Genomic DNA, 14,815 nt, shown 5'->3' on the forward strand with positions numbered 1-14,815 from the left:
CTCATCGTGGCGACCTAAGCAAGTTTTAAAGAAGGCTGAGAAAGAGGGTTTTGAACTCACCGGCATGTAGGGATCTGCCAGCACGGAAAGGAAATATTTGTGGCCGTTGTCCTTCACGAGGTCAGCTTGGCACGACTGGAAAACGAAAGAGAGAGAGAGAGAGAGAGAGAAGGGGAAACAATGAGCACAGTGACCTGGGAAGAGCGTTTTTCTGCCTCCAATCGTTTATAAATACTTCACATGCTCATCTTTATTTTTCTCCATCCCAACATTCACTTGAGAAACAAAAGAAAGAGCAAATTCCCATGAGCACTGCTGCCAGAGACTCTGGCATGCAGAGGTGACCAGGGCCTTGGGTTATTTAAAGCGCATGGCTCTATGGCACCTTGGCATGCGACAGGAATACAAACTGCACAGAACCCCCCTGGTACCTCAGAGCACCTTAAAAAGAACCAGCATTCAACCACTCTCTGCGCCCAGGCCTGCCTTCACCATGGCAGTTCCACACCACTCAAGGGAAAACAAGAGGAACGTGCTTAGCCAGATTGCTGATATTTACAAAACCGAACCAAAACGACATACAGGCAGTCCTCGACTTACGAACGGGTTACATTCCGAACACCTGGTCGTAACTCAGTTTGGTCCTAAGTCGGAAATACCCTTAAACGCGCTGCCCACGCTGTTCGAAAAACTTGACATACATGGTTCTCAACTCGAAAATATTATAATGGGGTTAACGGGAGGTTAATCGTAAGTACGGATGGTCGTAAGTCGGTGTGTTTGTAAGTCGGGGAGTGGGGCTGTATTACAGAAGTCTCTCAGCTAGTTCTCCACCAGGTTTGCTGATGGCGGCTTTCCCAAGTCCACCGCCTGAGGGGGACAACAGCTGAATTTCTCTGTCAGTCCTGTGCTCTGGTAACATTTAGGAATCAGCACATGAAGCTAAATATTCATCCACACAGCCAGTCTCAGTGATGGTCAAATGCCTAGAGGGTCTCAGGCGGCTTGTAGCTCACCACTTCCAAGTACATCATCTTCCCAACTCCTCCCCACATTGGAAGGAAGGGGTGTGTTCGTTTTCAGCCCAGTTTTAGCGTTCCTGACTAGCAAACGTGTGCAGATGTTGTGCAAGCTCAAGATGTTGTGCCGTGTGCAGATGTTGTGCAAGCTCTCCCTACACATCTCCGCCCAAGCCTGGGTCAGGAATGGCTGTGATTTTCCAGTCTGTATTTCTCATGAGTAACAACTGCTACGAATGACACCGTGTTTAGTGGCTGGGCATTGTGACTAAATGCCCGCCAAGAACTACACTGTAGTTCCGACAATCCTGGGACTGACAATCCTGAGGACTGGGGTTCCCGCTCAGCGCACTGCAAGGCTTCCCTACCATGACCCGTTACACCGAGTTTCCCCTCGGAGAAGTGGGAGAACCGTCCGTTCTTCTTGGCCTAGTCAATCCATGGCTCAGGGCTGGACCACAGGTCGGTGATACGGTTTGCTCCAATATACACAGGCAAGACCAAACTGTGCTCCAGCCTGGGCAGGACACTCTCAGGTTGTAATGGGACCTCTGCTCATGTGACAAAAAATGCTGGGAGATGAACCCCCCAGCGCAAAGCGCAGACACAACGGGGCGCCGAGGAGCAGCATTACAGGAGAAGCAGCCTGGATTCAAACACCAATAATCACCAGGCTCGTATGTGCCAACTTCTCTAGGTGGGGGGCGCTCAACCCTCTCCCTTCTGCTCCACCCCTTCCCCCAAGGCTCCGCCCCCAAGTGCGCACACGTCCTCCCTTCCCTTCCTCCCTCCCAGAGCAGCCGAATACTGCGAAATTGCTGGTTAGCGGACATGAGGGAGGGAAGGGGTTGTTTATAGTGGGGCCAGGAGTGAGTGGGAGGCACTCGGGAGCGGGAGGAAGGTGCTTGGCTACCAGTGGGTGCAGAGCACCTGCTAATTTTTCTCCATGGGTGCTTCCAGCCCAGAGCACCCATGGGCATCAGCATCTTATTACAAGGATCCTTTTCTCAGGGCTCCCCTTTTTGCCAGCATGATCTCCCTGGCTCCAGGCAGGACATATTAAGGTCAGAGTACAGGAACGCACAGCACTAAAGTGACAATTTTGGTTGGAAAACCTGACGTTGCTTTCGACTCCCCTCATAGCTGTGATTCTGCTGTATGCTTCATGCCAACAACAGCGTCATGTATTTTCAATCGGGAACGAAAGGCCTATGGAGGAAAACTAATTGTGGAAAGGAGGGGGCTGGAAAGACACAGATGCAAGAGAATATTTTATCGCTGAAACAACAAAAGAAGTAGTTTCAGAATACTAAAGAAGAGAGGGAATGAATCGATGTTGGGCTGAAGCTACTGGCTGCCTGGATTTTGCTGGTAAGATGGTGCAGGAGGAGAGCTGGTTTCCTTCTTCCCAATACGTGTAGCTTTCTTCATATTGTCGCCTCATTGAAAAACAAAAAAGTTCTCCCAAACCAGCATGCAGGCACACAGATGCCCGCTAAAAAAAGACAGCCCGTCTTCCACCGCATCCCAACGTGCTGCCAGCACCCTCCAATCACATGAAGCCAGAGGGAGGAAAGCAGATCATGTAACTCCAGAACAGTGTTAAACACTTTGCTAATATGTTGTCTGTGCTGTACCTGAGAACAATATTAATATTCAGCGTCAATAACAGCTCCCTCCTTCGCATCTGGTACTTGTGAATAATAAAGGTACATGACCAGAACGTGTGCGGGGGGGTAGACAGGAAAGTTAGCGCTTGCATACAGTAAACCCTTCCAATGAGGGGGAAAGGACTAGAGCACACCAACTGTGCAGCTGTGTAAAATTATCCCTAGGGAATACCTACCTGGAACATCTGTACTGATCACAACATGCCACTGCTCTTTTGCTAGAAGTGTTTGTGAGAACAGTTAGATTTTCTCCCTCCCTCTCCCCTGCCGCCCCGGAGGAAGCCACTAGGAGAAAGCGTTTGAAAACAGGAGCCATGGCTTTTGCCTGGAGGGCAGCTGTACCACCTGCCCTCGTGAGACAGCAGTTAGAAACGTGACCAATGTGAGGATCTTCTCCTGGCTTGCCCATTCCCCCCCCCACACATTCCTGCTGTACGCTAACGCTAGAGAAGCAGCGATCCACCGCAGTCTAATTAATCCTTCAATCGACGCAAGGAAAGACCGTCTTTCATGACAGCCTTCAGCATCTGGGACCAGTTTCACTTATGTTCGCAGGGCATAACCTGCAGTTGTCATTTCCATTATAAATCCTACCCCTCTTGCGTCTTTCACTTCTGGACCCTGCAGAGATTGGTCTTGCGACTCCATATTTTTCAATTTTATTCTTAGAGCGAAGAGGGCAGGAAGGAGAGTGAGAGGAAGAGAAATACACGATGAAGTTAGAGGGATTTTAATGTTTATTCCCAGAATAATCATTACAGAGTCTTTTGATCATCTTAACGAGCCAAGGATGTCTCACGAAGAGCATTTGGGCAAGTCTCTGTTAGGGATGTAAAGGGGAACCGGTTATCTGGTTACCTGGTAAACACGGCCTTACTGGCATGCGTATGGATTAACCGGTGCCCAGGCGGGTTGGAGCAGGGAGAGGAAGATTGTTCCTGTGCGGCACCACAGGTAGGGGATGCTCCGGCCCAGGTAGGCCCACCATGCCGGTTAACAGGTTAATGATATCGTTCAACTGGTTAACATTTTAAATGGGATTTTCCATCCCTTGTCTCTGCCCAGTCCGGGCTGAAAGAATGACTCTGTGCTTATTGTTAATGGTTCACGATAAGCAGGAGAACCTCTTCACTGGCTTGTGTGTTTCTACTGGGGTGCGCGCTCATTAAGTTGTTTCTGTAATATCCCTGGTAGGAATTGTACTGGATATGGGGGCTGAAGCTTCAGCCACGGAGGAACATGCACCCAAACTAAGCTTTTCAAGACGAGTTTAAGACTAACCCTTCCCATTAGCCTCTGAAGATGTTAACGAAAACATATTTATAAAACGAAACATGGTGCTGCTCGATTGAGAGAGAAAGAAGCCAGCAAATCGGGTAGCATTTCCCCACAGACAAGAGATGAGATCATGAGGACACACAACCAACACTAAGACAGGGCGACGCCAACTTTAAAAAGCAGTTGATGCAATTTATGTCAACTCGTATCTGCATTTGCAATTAACTGTAGGTGTCACCCCAGGAAACCACATATATCTGCACATTGGCAGCTGCAATTAACTGTTCAAATGTTTGTCCCGAGTCTTCATTAAGGGCCATCTTCAAAAATCATGGCCCCGTTTTAAGCCTGGTCATGGCCCAGTCTCCTGTCCTTTCTGAACTCTTCAGCTGCCATTGTAGCGCTGAGATAAGGCCAGATCAGGTTTTGAGCAAGACTGGTCACTCAGCTCTCCAAAGAACGGCGTTTGCTGTATTTCTAGAAAGGGTTGAGACACGCCGATGATCACTGTGGGTTTATGCTGAGTTTGGAGATGGTGCTTGCCTGGGCGGAGGCACAGCCCGACCAAATCAACTTCAAAACCAAGTTAAGCTGAACACACAAAAATGGTGGTCTCAATCAGGTTAGCGAACCGAGCACGCGCTCCTGATATGGACGAGGTTCCTGTAACCTGACGTGTACCAACCGCGCTTAGTGCACTTAGTGCAAGTGCAGTGATATGCCCGCCTCAGTGGCAGGCAGGCTGTGTCCACACTTGTCACTGTGCGGGTCACCCCATGCAGCAGCAAAAGGCTCCGGCCATAGGGAAAGGCTCCGGCCCCAGGACCAAGCCTTTGCCTTGTCTTCCATTGTGGCAGAGCAGGCGCCAGCAGGACACGTTGCCAAACAGAGCAGTGTAGACATAGGAGGCATTGCCTGGGCATGTAGAGAACGTAGCTGGGAGGTTCGGGTGGATTCCTGTCTAGGCTACTCCTTATACCTTGCTAGCTGGGTGAGTGTGTTATCCCCTAGGCCACTCCCTGCTTCGCTACCTTCAGCCAGTCCCTTATCCTACCTTCCTAATGCAGCTGCCAGGTCCATCCCTGGCATAGCCTGTGTTGGCTGCCCAACCACAGCAAGAGTGTGGAGAGGGGACTCGAACCTACCACCCTACACTGCCCAGGCAAATGCCCTATCCCCTAAGCCACTCCAGAACGCACCCCACCACCCTCTCGTCAGCTCTTACAAGCTGTTGTGAGTGTAGCCCTACCACAGAACCTAGGCCACCCTTACACCCGTTCCTCCAAGGAAAGGGAGAGTTCAGCACAAAAGGAGGGGCAAACGGAGAAGAGACATGGCACTTCCTGCAGATGCAAACAACTTCCTTCATGAGCTGGTGCAAGGAGTCCAGTGAATGGGCCGTTTCAAATCCAGCCTGTCACTACATCAATGGGGATTTCCCATTGAGAAATTCACAGCAGATAGCTCTAATGCACTGGTGACGTCCTCCTAAATCAATATCTTACTTTTAAATCCAACCTCCTGCATTTCCTGGTAGTTTGTAGTATCTGTCCGGAACGTTAAAGCAATTGGCTAAGGAAGATAACAATCCAGGGTGTTCCTGGAAACAAAGCGCAGAGTCAAGATTACTCACACTGTCCACTGCGAGAATTTTGGCCCAGATAAAGACAAGAAGCGGTCTCAGCTCCCGAGCTGAACTCTGAAGCAGCTTCAGCACATAAGGGAAAATGCCGACAGACAGCGCCTGGGGAGAGAGGCAGAACAGCAAATTACCATAGGCCTCCGAGACCCATTACAGGAAGAGAGCCGGACAGGGGTCCGAATTGCTCGTTTTCCAAACGCAACATTTAATATCATACGTTAATAGTAAAGGGGGGATTCTTGTGTCGTCATTTTGCTCTGATTTTAGCCCTGGGTCTCCCCAGATATTTTCAGACTCATTTGGTCCACTGAGACCAAGAGTTAATTTAGCACCAGCTTTTATTCGTTACGGCGTGCCACTCTCCTCCCTCAGACGGGGCTACTTGCTCCCACAAGGCAGCAGACTGCAAAACCTCATTAATTACAAGCCTCCCACACTTCCAGAGGCTTTTCAATAAGCTACTTGCGTGGTCTTAGAGGCTAAGAGCATGCAGGAGGGCACGCAGCTAGGGCTCCGGATGTCACAGGGGTGGTGGAGTCACGGATTCTGTGACTTTCAGCAACCTCTATGGCTTCTGCAGTGGCTAGTGTGGCTAACCCCAGGGCTGGTCAAGCAGCTGGCTTTGGAGTCAGCTGTTCAGGTGGCCCCGGGGACAGCCACACCAGCTGCCACTTGGACAGCTCCCGGCAGCTGCCCTGGAGTGGCTGGAGCAGCCGTGGTCCACGGCCCCAGGCAGAGGTCGCTGGATGGCCAAAGCAGCCATGGTAGCAATCCCCAGGCAGTTGGCAGGAGCAGCTGTGGTCTGTGGTCTCTAGCAGATGGTGCTGCTGGATAGGGTGGTCCTGGCCCTGATCTCTCCCCCAAGAGCACCCCTCAGGAATTGCCTCTCCCTTCCCCCGCTACACCCAGCAACAGCCTCCTCCCATCCCCCCAAGATTTAATGACTGGCACTCTTTGCATAGGTGAGGAGTCGAGACTCTTTGATTAATGCCCATGACCTGTCCATAACTTTCACTAAACTTACCCATGGCTAAACCCCAACCGTATCTGGCGCTAATTACGCTAGCTAGCGTTTCACCATCGCCGAGCGATTCCTGTGCACCATCTACACACATGCAGTGCAAAATAAACATGCAGGGAGGGATTATGCCCCCCTCCTCCTGCCCCTGCACACTGCCCACAGGGGGCGGGGCAGAAATCCTCCCTCCACAGGCTGTGTGCTGCCATAGGCCAAGCAAGCAGCGTAGCTAGTGCAGGAGGCCCTCACACACACCACCCCAGCGAGTCTGGCTTACGACGCTGGCACACAAGGGAGGCAACTGTGATTTCGAGTCAGCCCCATGAATTGCTGATGGTTTAGCTCCTGCGTGCAGTAGCTCCGAATCCTGACCGTTTAAAGCCAACTTTGACCCCCTGCCTCCTCGGGCTAGGCCTTCTGCACTGTTTCTGGAAGGTGCAGAACAGAATTTGGCACTTGTGGCTGGGAGGAGGAGGAAAGAGAGAGCCATGAAAGGTCCCATCTCCAGCAGCCTCTGCTAAGAGAAGCCTTCCATTTGTCTTTCAAGTGGCAGGCTGCTCCATTTGTATTTACACCCACACCTGGCTACGCCCTTTCCAAAACCAGCTCACATGCTCTAAAAAGACCAAGGAGATGGAGGACAAAGCACGAGAGATACAGCAAACAAGCCAAGTGAGCAGGGGATGGTAGACAACTGGCTACATGGTTAATGTAGTTTATGTGACAGTTTATAAACCATCCCAGCTGTTCTAGCCATTTTAACTCTTATTTTGTTAGTGCAGAGTGTACCGTACCAGCCATGCTTTCGGACTGGCGGAAAGGAACAGCCTCGTGCTGTTGATAAAGATGCATTATGAAGGCTGTTTGTGCCGGTTATGAATGCTAGAGCAGGAATAGCCCAAAAGGGTCTGTTTCTCACTGTCACTCTTTTACTAGCAGAACTGTTTTCTTCTTTAATTTAAGATGTAAGCCTGGGGGGGATGGGTTTGTACTAGATCTGTTTTTACAGAAGCAACAATCTATTGACTTTGATCCTTATCTGCTTTGTTTTAACTGGCCAATCTTCAAGTGATTACTGATGACCCTTCTGCCTTCCTGTTTTTCCTTTTGATTTTTTCATAACCTCTGCTCCTTGTTTCCTGCCCCCCCCCTATTTTCTTCCCTCTTCTCCCCTATTTATTTTGGGTCTGCACATCCTAAACTCAACACTCTGGTCATCTGAAGAAGTGGGCTGGGCCCATGAAAGCTTGTGGTCCCATCGACATGTTTTGTTAGTCTATAAAGTGCTACCAGACCAGTTTTTGTTTTTTAAGTTTATCCTGTACAGACTAACTCGGCCACCCCCGGCCTTGTAATTATTCTTTGTGTGAGTGCAGAATGAGGAATGTGCACAAGGATAAGTGTGAAGGCCATCACCAGACTAGATGTTCTAGGGAGAAGCTGAGGACAGGCAAAAGCACCAGTAGATTGCTGTATGCCCCTATGGCAGGCCTGGGCAAAATACAGCCCACGGGCCGGATCCAGCCTGCCAAGTTACCTGATGTGACCCGCAGATGCAGCGGGGAGCCCCAGGCAGGCTCCCCACTTGCCTCGCCCCACCCGCATGCTGCTCAGAAACACGGCTGTCGGGTGGTTTTGCTTTAAAATCTGTGAACGTGGAAAGGAGGGGGGAAGGCTTTAGGAGCTGCTCCTGCCCCCAGCACAATCCCATTGGCTGGGTTCTGGCCAGAAACTGGCCAATGGGAGCTGCCTGTTCCAATAACACACAGCCAAAAAGCGACATACCCCTTCCCCTCCCGGGTTTGTAGTTATTCACAGAGCACATGGCTACAGCTCGTGCGGGGATGGGGCAGGCAGTCAGGGAGGCTGCTTCAGGAAAGTGCTAGGCTGCTGGCTGGTAAGTCTCCTGGCCAGAGTCTGCCTCTGGCACCCCAGCCCCTCCCTCCCTCAACCCTCTGCCCTCCCCCCCCCCCACTTCTGCCCCCCTACTCCACACACACGCACATCCTCTGTCCTCCTGCACCCATACCCCCCCCCCCCAGATCTGGCACTCCCACCTCCTGCCCCAGACCATAGTCCCCTCCTGCCCTATCTCACAACCCAAACCCCTGCACTTCAATCCCTTGTACCCCAATTCCCTGCCCAGGTCACAATCCAACCCTCTGCACTCAAGTCCAGTGCCCCAGGTCACAACTGCCTCCTTCACCCAAACTCCCTCCCTTACCCCAAGCTCCCTTCTGCACCCAACCTCCAGCCCAGACCCCACAGCTCTTCCATTAACATCATGGAAGAATGCGGCTCTCAACCACTTTCCAAATTCTTGTGTGTCCCCCCCCAAAAAAATGATTGCCCACCCCAAGCCTATGGAGATGTGGATGAAGGGCAGACTGATGACTCTAAAAGATAAGGCAAGCACCTATCAACAGGGACAAGATAGCTGTGATATGAACAACTTAAGAAAACAAGCACTCGTCAAATGGTGATTGAATACAGCAGGACAGTGCAAAACTTACTGATCCCAATGAAGGAAAACTGCTATAAAAAGGGACACAGTTTTGGGGTTCCAGCCTACTAAGACTTCCACTGGAGCATCACGTCATGTTCCTTCCTATCCACAATTAATCTGACTGGCCGCCAGAGTGATCCGGACCCTATAACATCGACTGGTGGGTGAGAGGGAGGGAGCTAGCTGCTTCACTACTATATGCTTAATAAACATGGTGTCTTCCCTTTTTCCCTTTAAAGACCCCTTACGCTTCTTATAAGCGCAACAATATGCCTGATCTCATAACTTGCTGGGGGTGAATGTGTTTCTTAGCCAAAGGACATGCTCATCACTGTTACTTGATTTCCTCTGGGTAATTAATTTCATAGTTCTCACATGCCCATTAGATGCTGTCGGGGTCTCCACATGCACGTTTCTGCAGAAGCCATCACTATTCATAATCTCAGCTGGAAGAGAAGGAGCAAAACATGGACAACGTGGACGAAAGCTGACGTGGACTAAATATAAAGGACTCTCCGCAGCTTCCAAATCCTGCTTAAGCTCTGGCAACCTGATTCATGTTGACCTCAAGGCCATCTGACTGCTGTCAGATACCGATCATCGCTCCCAACTCAAGGCATATTTTCCACATCCTGCTTTCATAAATCATTCAAACACACTGAATATACTGAAAACAAACCCCGCCCTTTCAAAGGGTCAGCGCAACACTTGGACACACCAAGCTAACTGCCCAGGGACCCAGGTCCAGAAATCTTCCCAACAAGTCAAGAGCTCGCAGCCGATGCACCTGGCTTAGCAGCACCTGTAGAGAGAGGAAAACAAAGATTAGTGCCATGAACAGAAAGCCTTGTGAGCGCTGGGCAAGGACAGGACGCCCTCGGAGGGGCCCTCTGGTCAGACACATCAGCCTCGCGTAAGTTTCAAGGCTCTGAATAATGTTGAAAGGCAAGAGGGCTGTCTGGCCGCAGACTTGCCCCGTCAGCCCTATCTGGGGAACAGTCAGCTCCTAATGCAGCAATGCTCCCCTCTGGAAAGTTTGAGGCAGAGATGCAAATGTTTTTTCTTGGAATGCAGCTTGTTTTCTCAGCTCTCAGGAAGTGGGGGTTCTGACACAGATCCCATCTGCTCACATCTCTCTCTGGCACAGAAGTGGCAATCCAGCTTGGGCCTGCTACAAGCAGCCACTCTGGCTGTGAAATGTTCTCTCCTGATTTACAGAGGGAAGAAAGGAACAAAGCAGGGGCAGATGGTGTCCCAGGGAAGTGGTCAGGCGAAGCAGCAAGCCCAATCCCCCATTACCCAAACCAACTCGGAAGCAGAAATAAGGCTTTGCTTCCCATGGCGAAGGGATGCAAGAGGCTAAGGAGTTAAGCAACGGGGTCACACTGGCCTTCAATAAAACTCTCATTAAAACAGAATCTGATGCCGATAATGAGCCAGGAGTTGGACTGACTTACATGTGAAATATGCACAGAGACCTCCAGCTGGGAAACTCTGTAGCAGATGTAAGTTTTAGGAATGTGATGCTTAATCCTCTGTTAAAACAATTAACATCCCCAGTTTGGATCATGGAAGACGCTCCCTGATTTGGCGCCACAATTTGCCTCCCCTGCAATTATTTGTTGGTGTTCCACTTTCAAAACTGAATAGCAGTGGCTAATCCTGCCTGGGTAATGCATACTTCGTGGGCGGGGCCAGAAGGGAAGAGTGACATTTAGGTGAGGGTACAGCGAGCAGACTGACTTTTCACTCCTTAACAACGCGCCAATCCCAATATAGGTCCAGAGAGAAAGGACTCCGGTCACTCCGCCCTAGCTGGCATCTCTCTACACCCCAACACCGCTCTGTAATTTGGCACAAGCAGCAGTGTGCTCAGGAGATGTCTGGCACTAGGGTAACAGGGAGATCTGTTTTAGACAGGAGCAGAGATTGGCAGTCAGGGCAGGACTGAAGTAAGGGGGAGGCAGGCTGAGTGTAAGGTACATTGGCAGAGAAGGCTGAAAAGCAGGTACCTTGTACCTTTCCCTTTAATAAGAACTAAATAAATCCACAAATTCTGTCAAAGACGGGAGAAAAAAATCAGATGCAATTGTAAAAGGGTTTTGAAAGAAGCATGCAAATGCATCTTCCTGATGCTAATAGCACGGAGGCATGTATAAAATCTCTCCGAGACTGAATTCAACCTACAATTCATTATCTGAGAGATGTCTCTGGGTCTCTCACGCGTACATTTCCCTGAACCAAAGCCATGCCATGACCTGAAGACAGAAGTGATGTGGGGGACAAAAGCCATCTGACCAAAATGACATGAGCTTAAAGGAACCAGGAGGCAGACCCGGTGATGGGGCCTACACAAGGGTAAGGTCTCCATTCCCTAAAAGGATATGATGCTCTTTCTAAAGGGGCAGGGGGCTGCAGGGCCATTTGGAGTCCGGAATACCAATCGGTTTGGTTTGTTAGATCACACAACTACACAGAGCTGTCCAGTGACAGAGACCCCCTGCTTGAGGATAGAAGCCAGCAGCACATTTCAGATTGGGAGCATCAAGCATCTAAGAGGGGAAGTGGATCTGAAAAAGACAAAGAGGCCGACAACATCAGTGAGCAAACTGTCGCCATTTCCGAAGCAGCGTGTGAACCAGCCACCCGCCCCACGTTTCACATTTGCGCCGGGCATGCGGCTCTAGCCTCGCCTCGCCCTCTGAGCTGCTGAAAGCATGTTCCTGAGCCAGGTGAACGCTCACAACGGCTGCAAGATGAATTACCAGAAGAGCCTCCCGGTGCCAGCTCGGTGAGTGGAAGGCGGTGGACATGGTGCCAGGGAAGAAGCCGGCCTGCTCCCATCGCAGTGACAGAGACAAACAGCACAGCTCTCTTTCCAACTGTGCTCAGCCTCTGGCGGCTCCAAAAATTCAGATTTGGTCTCAAAAAGATTGATGGGGCTGTCAGTCAAGAGGCACGTTAGTGGGGGGGGGGTCCTTTTTCCATTCTGGAGATGGAAACCAGATGTCCTTGAGCATGTGCTGACTCGGACCCCACGCCTTTGAGGGGGAGAGGATCGATATTTTGCTGCCGAAGGGAAAGGTGACCAACGCTACCGTGATGAGGGTTTGCGGGGTCGGGGGGGTCTATGAGCCTGCATTTGAGGGCGTAGCGGGGCCCCGGGGCATTCTTCCTTTGCTCCCCAGGTGTAAGAGGAGACCCCCAGGGCTCCGTGGGCTTCACTCAAACTCTTTTTTCCTTCCTATAGGTCAGGGGTCTCAGACTCACGGCTCGTGAGCTATTTGTGGCCCAAGCGGTTCCACAGGCCGGCTCCTGCGGCCCTAGGGGGGAGCATCTGTGCCCTTCCCTCAAGCCCAGCCCCTGCTCCACTCCTGCCCTGCCTCTCCCAGCCCTGCTCCCCCCCCCCATGCACGCCTATCCCGCAAGTCCCCCCGCCAAGGATGCAGCCGCCATGGTTTCTGGGAGGCCTGGTGTGGGGCAGCGGCAGGGGTCAGGCCTCCTGACACTCACCGTGGCAGTGGGAATTGGGTGAAGTGGAGCAATGCAGCAGCCGCTGCTGCCAACTCCCAGGCCAGCCCAGCAGCTCTGCTTCACCCCAGCCCAGCCCCAGCCCGCTGCTAACCTGAACATGGGGGGACCATCCCAGCCACAGGACAGCTGAGGAGGCCACTGAAGACTCCCAAAGCGAGAGCCCAGGGTGGCCCAAGCGCCTATGGACAGGATGGCTCTGCACATGGCTGCCCCGGCCCCGGGGACGTGCCAGCAGCGGCATGGAGCTAGTCGCCAGATGTCTCTCTAGCCCTGCCATGCTGGCAGTGGGGGAGGCTCTCGGAGGGTTTAACCACCTGGGGGCAGCAGGCGGGGCTGGGGATGAAGCGAGGAGACGCTCCTCTCCCCTCCCCTCCCCAGCAGCCCTGTCAGAGGGGTTGCCTGCTGGCCCACCAGGAGGAGCTGAGGACCGGCCCTGACCCTAAGGTAAACTGAGTTTGGGACCCCTTGCTACGGATGACCTCAGAGCACCCCACGCAGACAGGAAGGAGTGCAGAGCAGCAGCTGTCTGGGCTGCCTCCCGATCCATGTGATACTCTGAGCACTTTCTTAACCGCACCAGGTCCATTTCCTCTGCCAGGGCTCGGAGACAGGAGCCATTCACTAGTCTTAAGGATGGCCAGACTGGGTCAGACCAAAGGTCCAGCCAGCCCAGGGTCCTGTCTGCCCACAGTGGCCCATGCCAGGCGCCCCAGAGGGAGTGAACCGAACAGGGAATGATCAAGACATCTCTCTCTTGCCATCCATCTCCACCCTCTGACAAACAGGGCTAGGGACACCATTCCTTACCCATACTGGCTAATAGCCATTGATGGACTTAACCTCCATGAATTTATCCAGTTCTCCTTTAAACCCTGTTATAGTCCTGGCCTTCACAACCTCCTCAGGCAAGGAGTTCCACAGGTTGACTATGAGCTGTGTGAAGAAGAACTTTCTTTTTTTAAAAAAACCTGCTGCCCATTAATTTCATTTGGTGGCCCCTAGTTCTTATATTACGGGAACAAGCAAATAACTTTTCCTTATTCACTTTCTCCTTCTCACTAGTCCCTTAAACTGTAGCAGCGCCCGCTTTGCGAACTAAAAAGAAGACAAAGTCCCTGCCTCCCAGAGCTAGCAGGTAAGATGGGAGGCCAGGGAGCAAGCAAGCCAGCGACTGCACCAGCCTCTGAAAAACTAGAGTGGGCGAGGCAGTTTGCTGCTGTTGAAGTGACTAATAGATTACAGCAAGAATTTATGCTTAACTGAAAGTGCAGAGGTGGGGGGAAAGGGAAGACAAATGTGTCTTTATCAGCAAGGGTCTAGCAAACACACAATCAGGCCCAATTAGTCCTGAATGAGCCCCCGGAATGTATGTACCCAAACACCATCTGGCTGAGAGCACGGCACTCCACGGGCAGGGAAAGACGAGTGCGTAAATACACACACAGAGCTGGCTGGTGGCTGAATGCCCATGACACTCAGCAGTGCCAGCGAGCTCTGCCCGCCACCCAGCCCTCACCAAGGCGACTTACCTGCAGGACGATTGGCAGCTGTTCGGGTGGGTTGCGGTTCTCCACTCCCATCGTCAGCCACACCTGGAACGCGGTCAGCTGCTCAGCAAAGAACGGGCTGTGCTGTTGGAGCAAGAATATCAAAGTGAGGTTTGTGCTGCCCTCTTTGTGAGGGGGTCGCCTTGTGCACCTCCGTGGCCCTGCCTGCCCCTCGACCAGGGGAGCCTGCAGGCTCTGGCATCCATTAGCCAGCACAGTGCGGCGTTCCCAGTTGTATCAGTTAAGTCACAAAACTACTCAGAAGGATTTCTCAGACTCTGACTTTGTGCACCCAGAACAGAAAGATGCCAGCCTCCCCCAAGACAAGCACTGGTTTGAAAAAAGGGCAGAGGAAATGGAGGAATGAAGTGGGGGAAGACCTTGAGTGAAAAAGGTTTGGGGAAAACCTGAGCATGTTCTTTCCACATGCAGAGTAGAGAGAGCAACAGTTCATTTATCTTCCTGCAGCGGCAGTTCCACTTATTTAATGCCTGGCTTGGCCTTTGCCAAGTCCAAGGTAAAAATAATCGACCAAGAATGAAAAAAGCGAGCGCTCCTGTCTCGTGCTCCCTGGGCTGTGTTACATCGCCTCTGAGAAAGG

The 14,815-nt window shown here is 51.7% G+C and overlaps 1 protein-coding gene across 6 annotated transcripts in view; it reads right to left on the bottom strand.

Annotated features, from left to right (window-relative positions):
• Window positions 1-14,815, bottom strand: part of RPTOR (regulatory associated protein of MTOR complex 1) — a 308,767-nt gene that overhangs the window by 89,422 nt on the left and 204,530 nt on the right. For all 6 annotated transcript variants that reach the window (XM_075904089.1, XM_075904088.1, XM_075904087.1 and 3 more), the window contains 4 exons: window positions 14,197-14,298; window positions 9,852-9,935; window positions 5,601-5,711; window positions 61-135 (listed from right to left, as the gene is read on the bottom strand). In XM_075904089.1, coding sequence (XP_075760204.1) covers window positions 61-135; window positions 5,601-5,711; window positions 9,852-9,935; window positions 14,197-14,298 — 372 coding nt within the window. The remainder of the gene's footprint in view (window positions 1-60; window positions 136-5,600; window positions 5,712-9,851; window positions 9,936-14,196; window positions 14,299-14,815) is intronic.

Source organism: Pelodiscus sinensis, chromosome 20 (genome assembly GCF_049634645.1).
Source record: "Pelodiscus sinensis isolate JC-2024 chromosome 20, ASM4963464v1, whole genome shotgun sequence".
NCBI classification, from domain to species: domain Eukaryota; kingdom Metazoa; phylum Chordata; order Testudines; family Trionychidae; genus Pelodiscus; species Pelodiscus sinensis.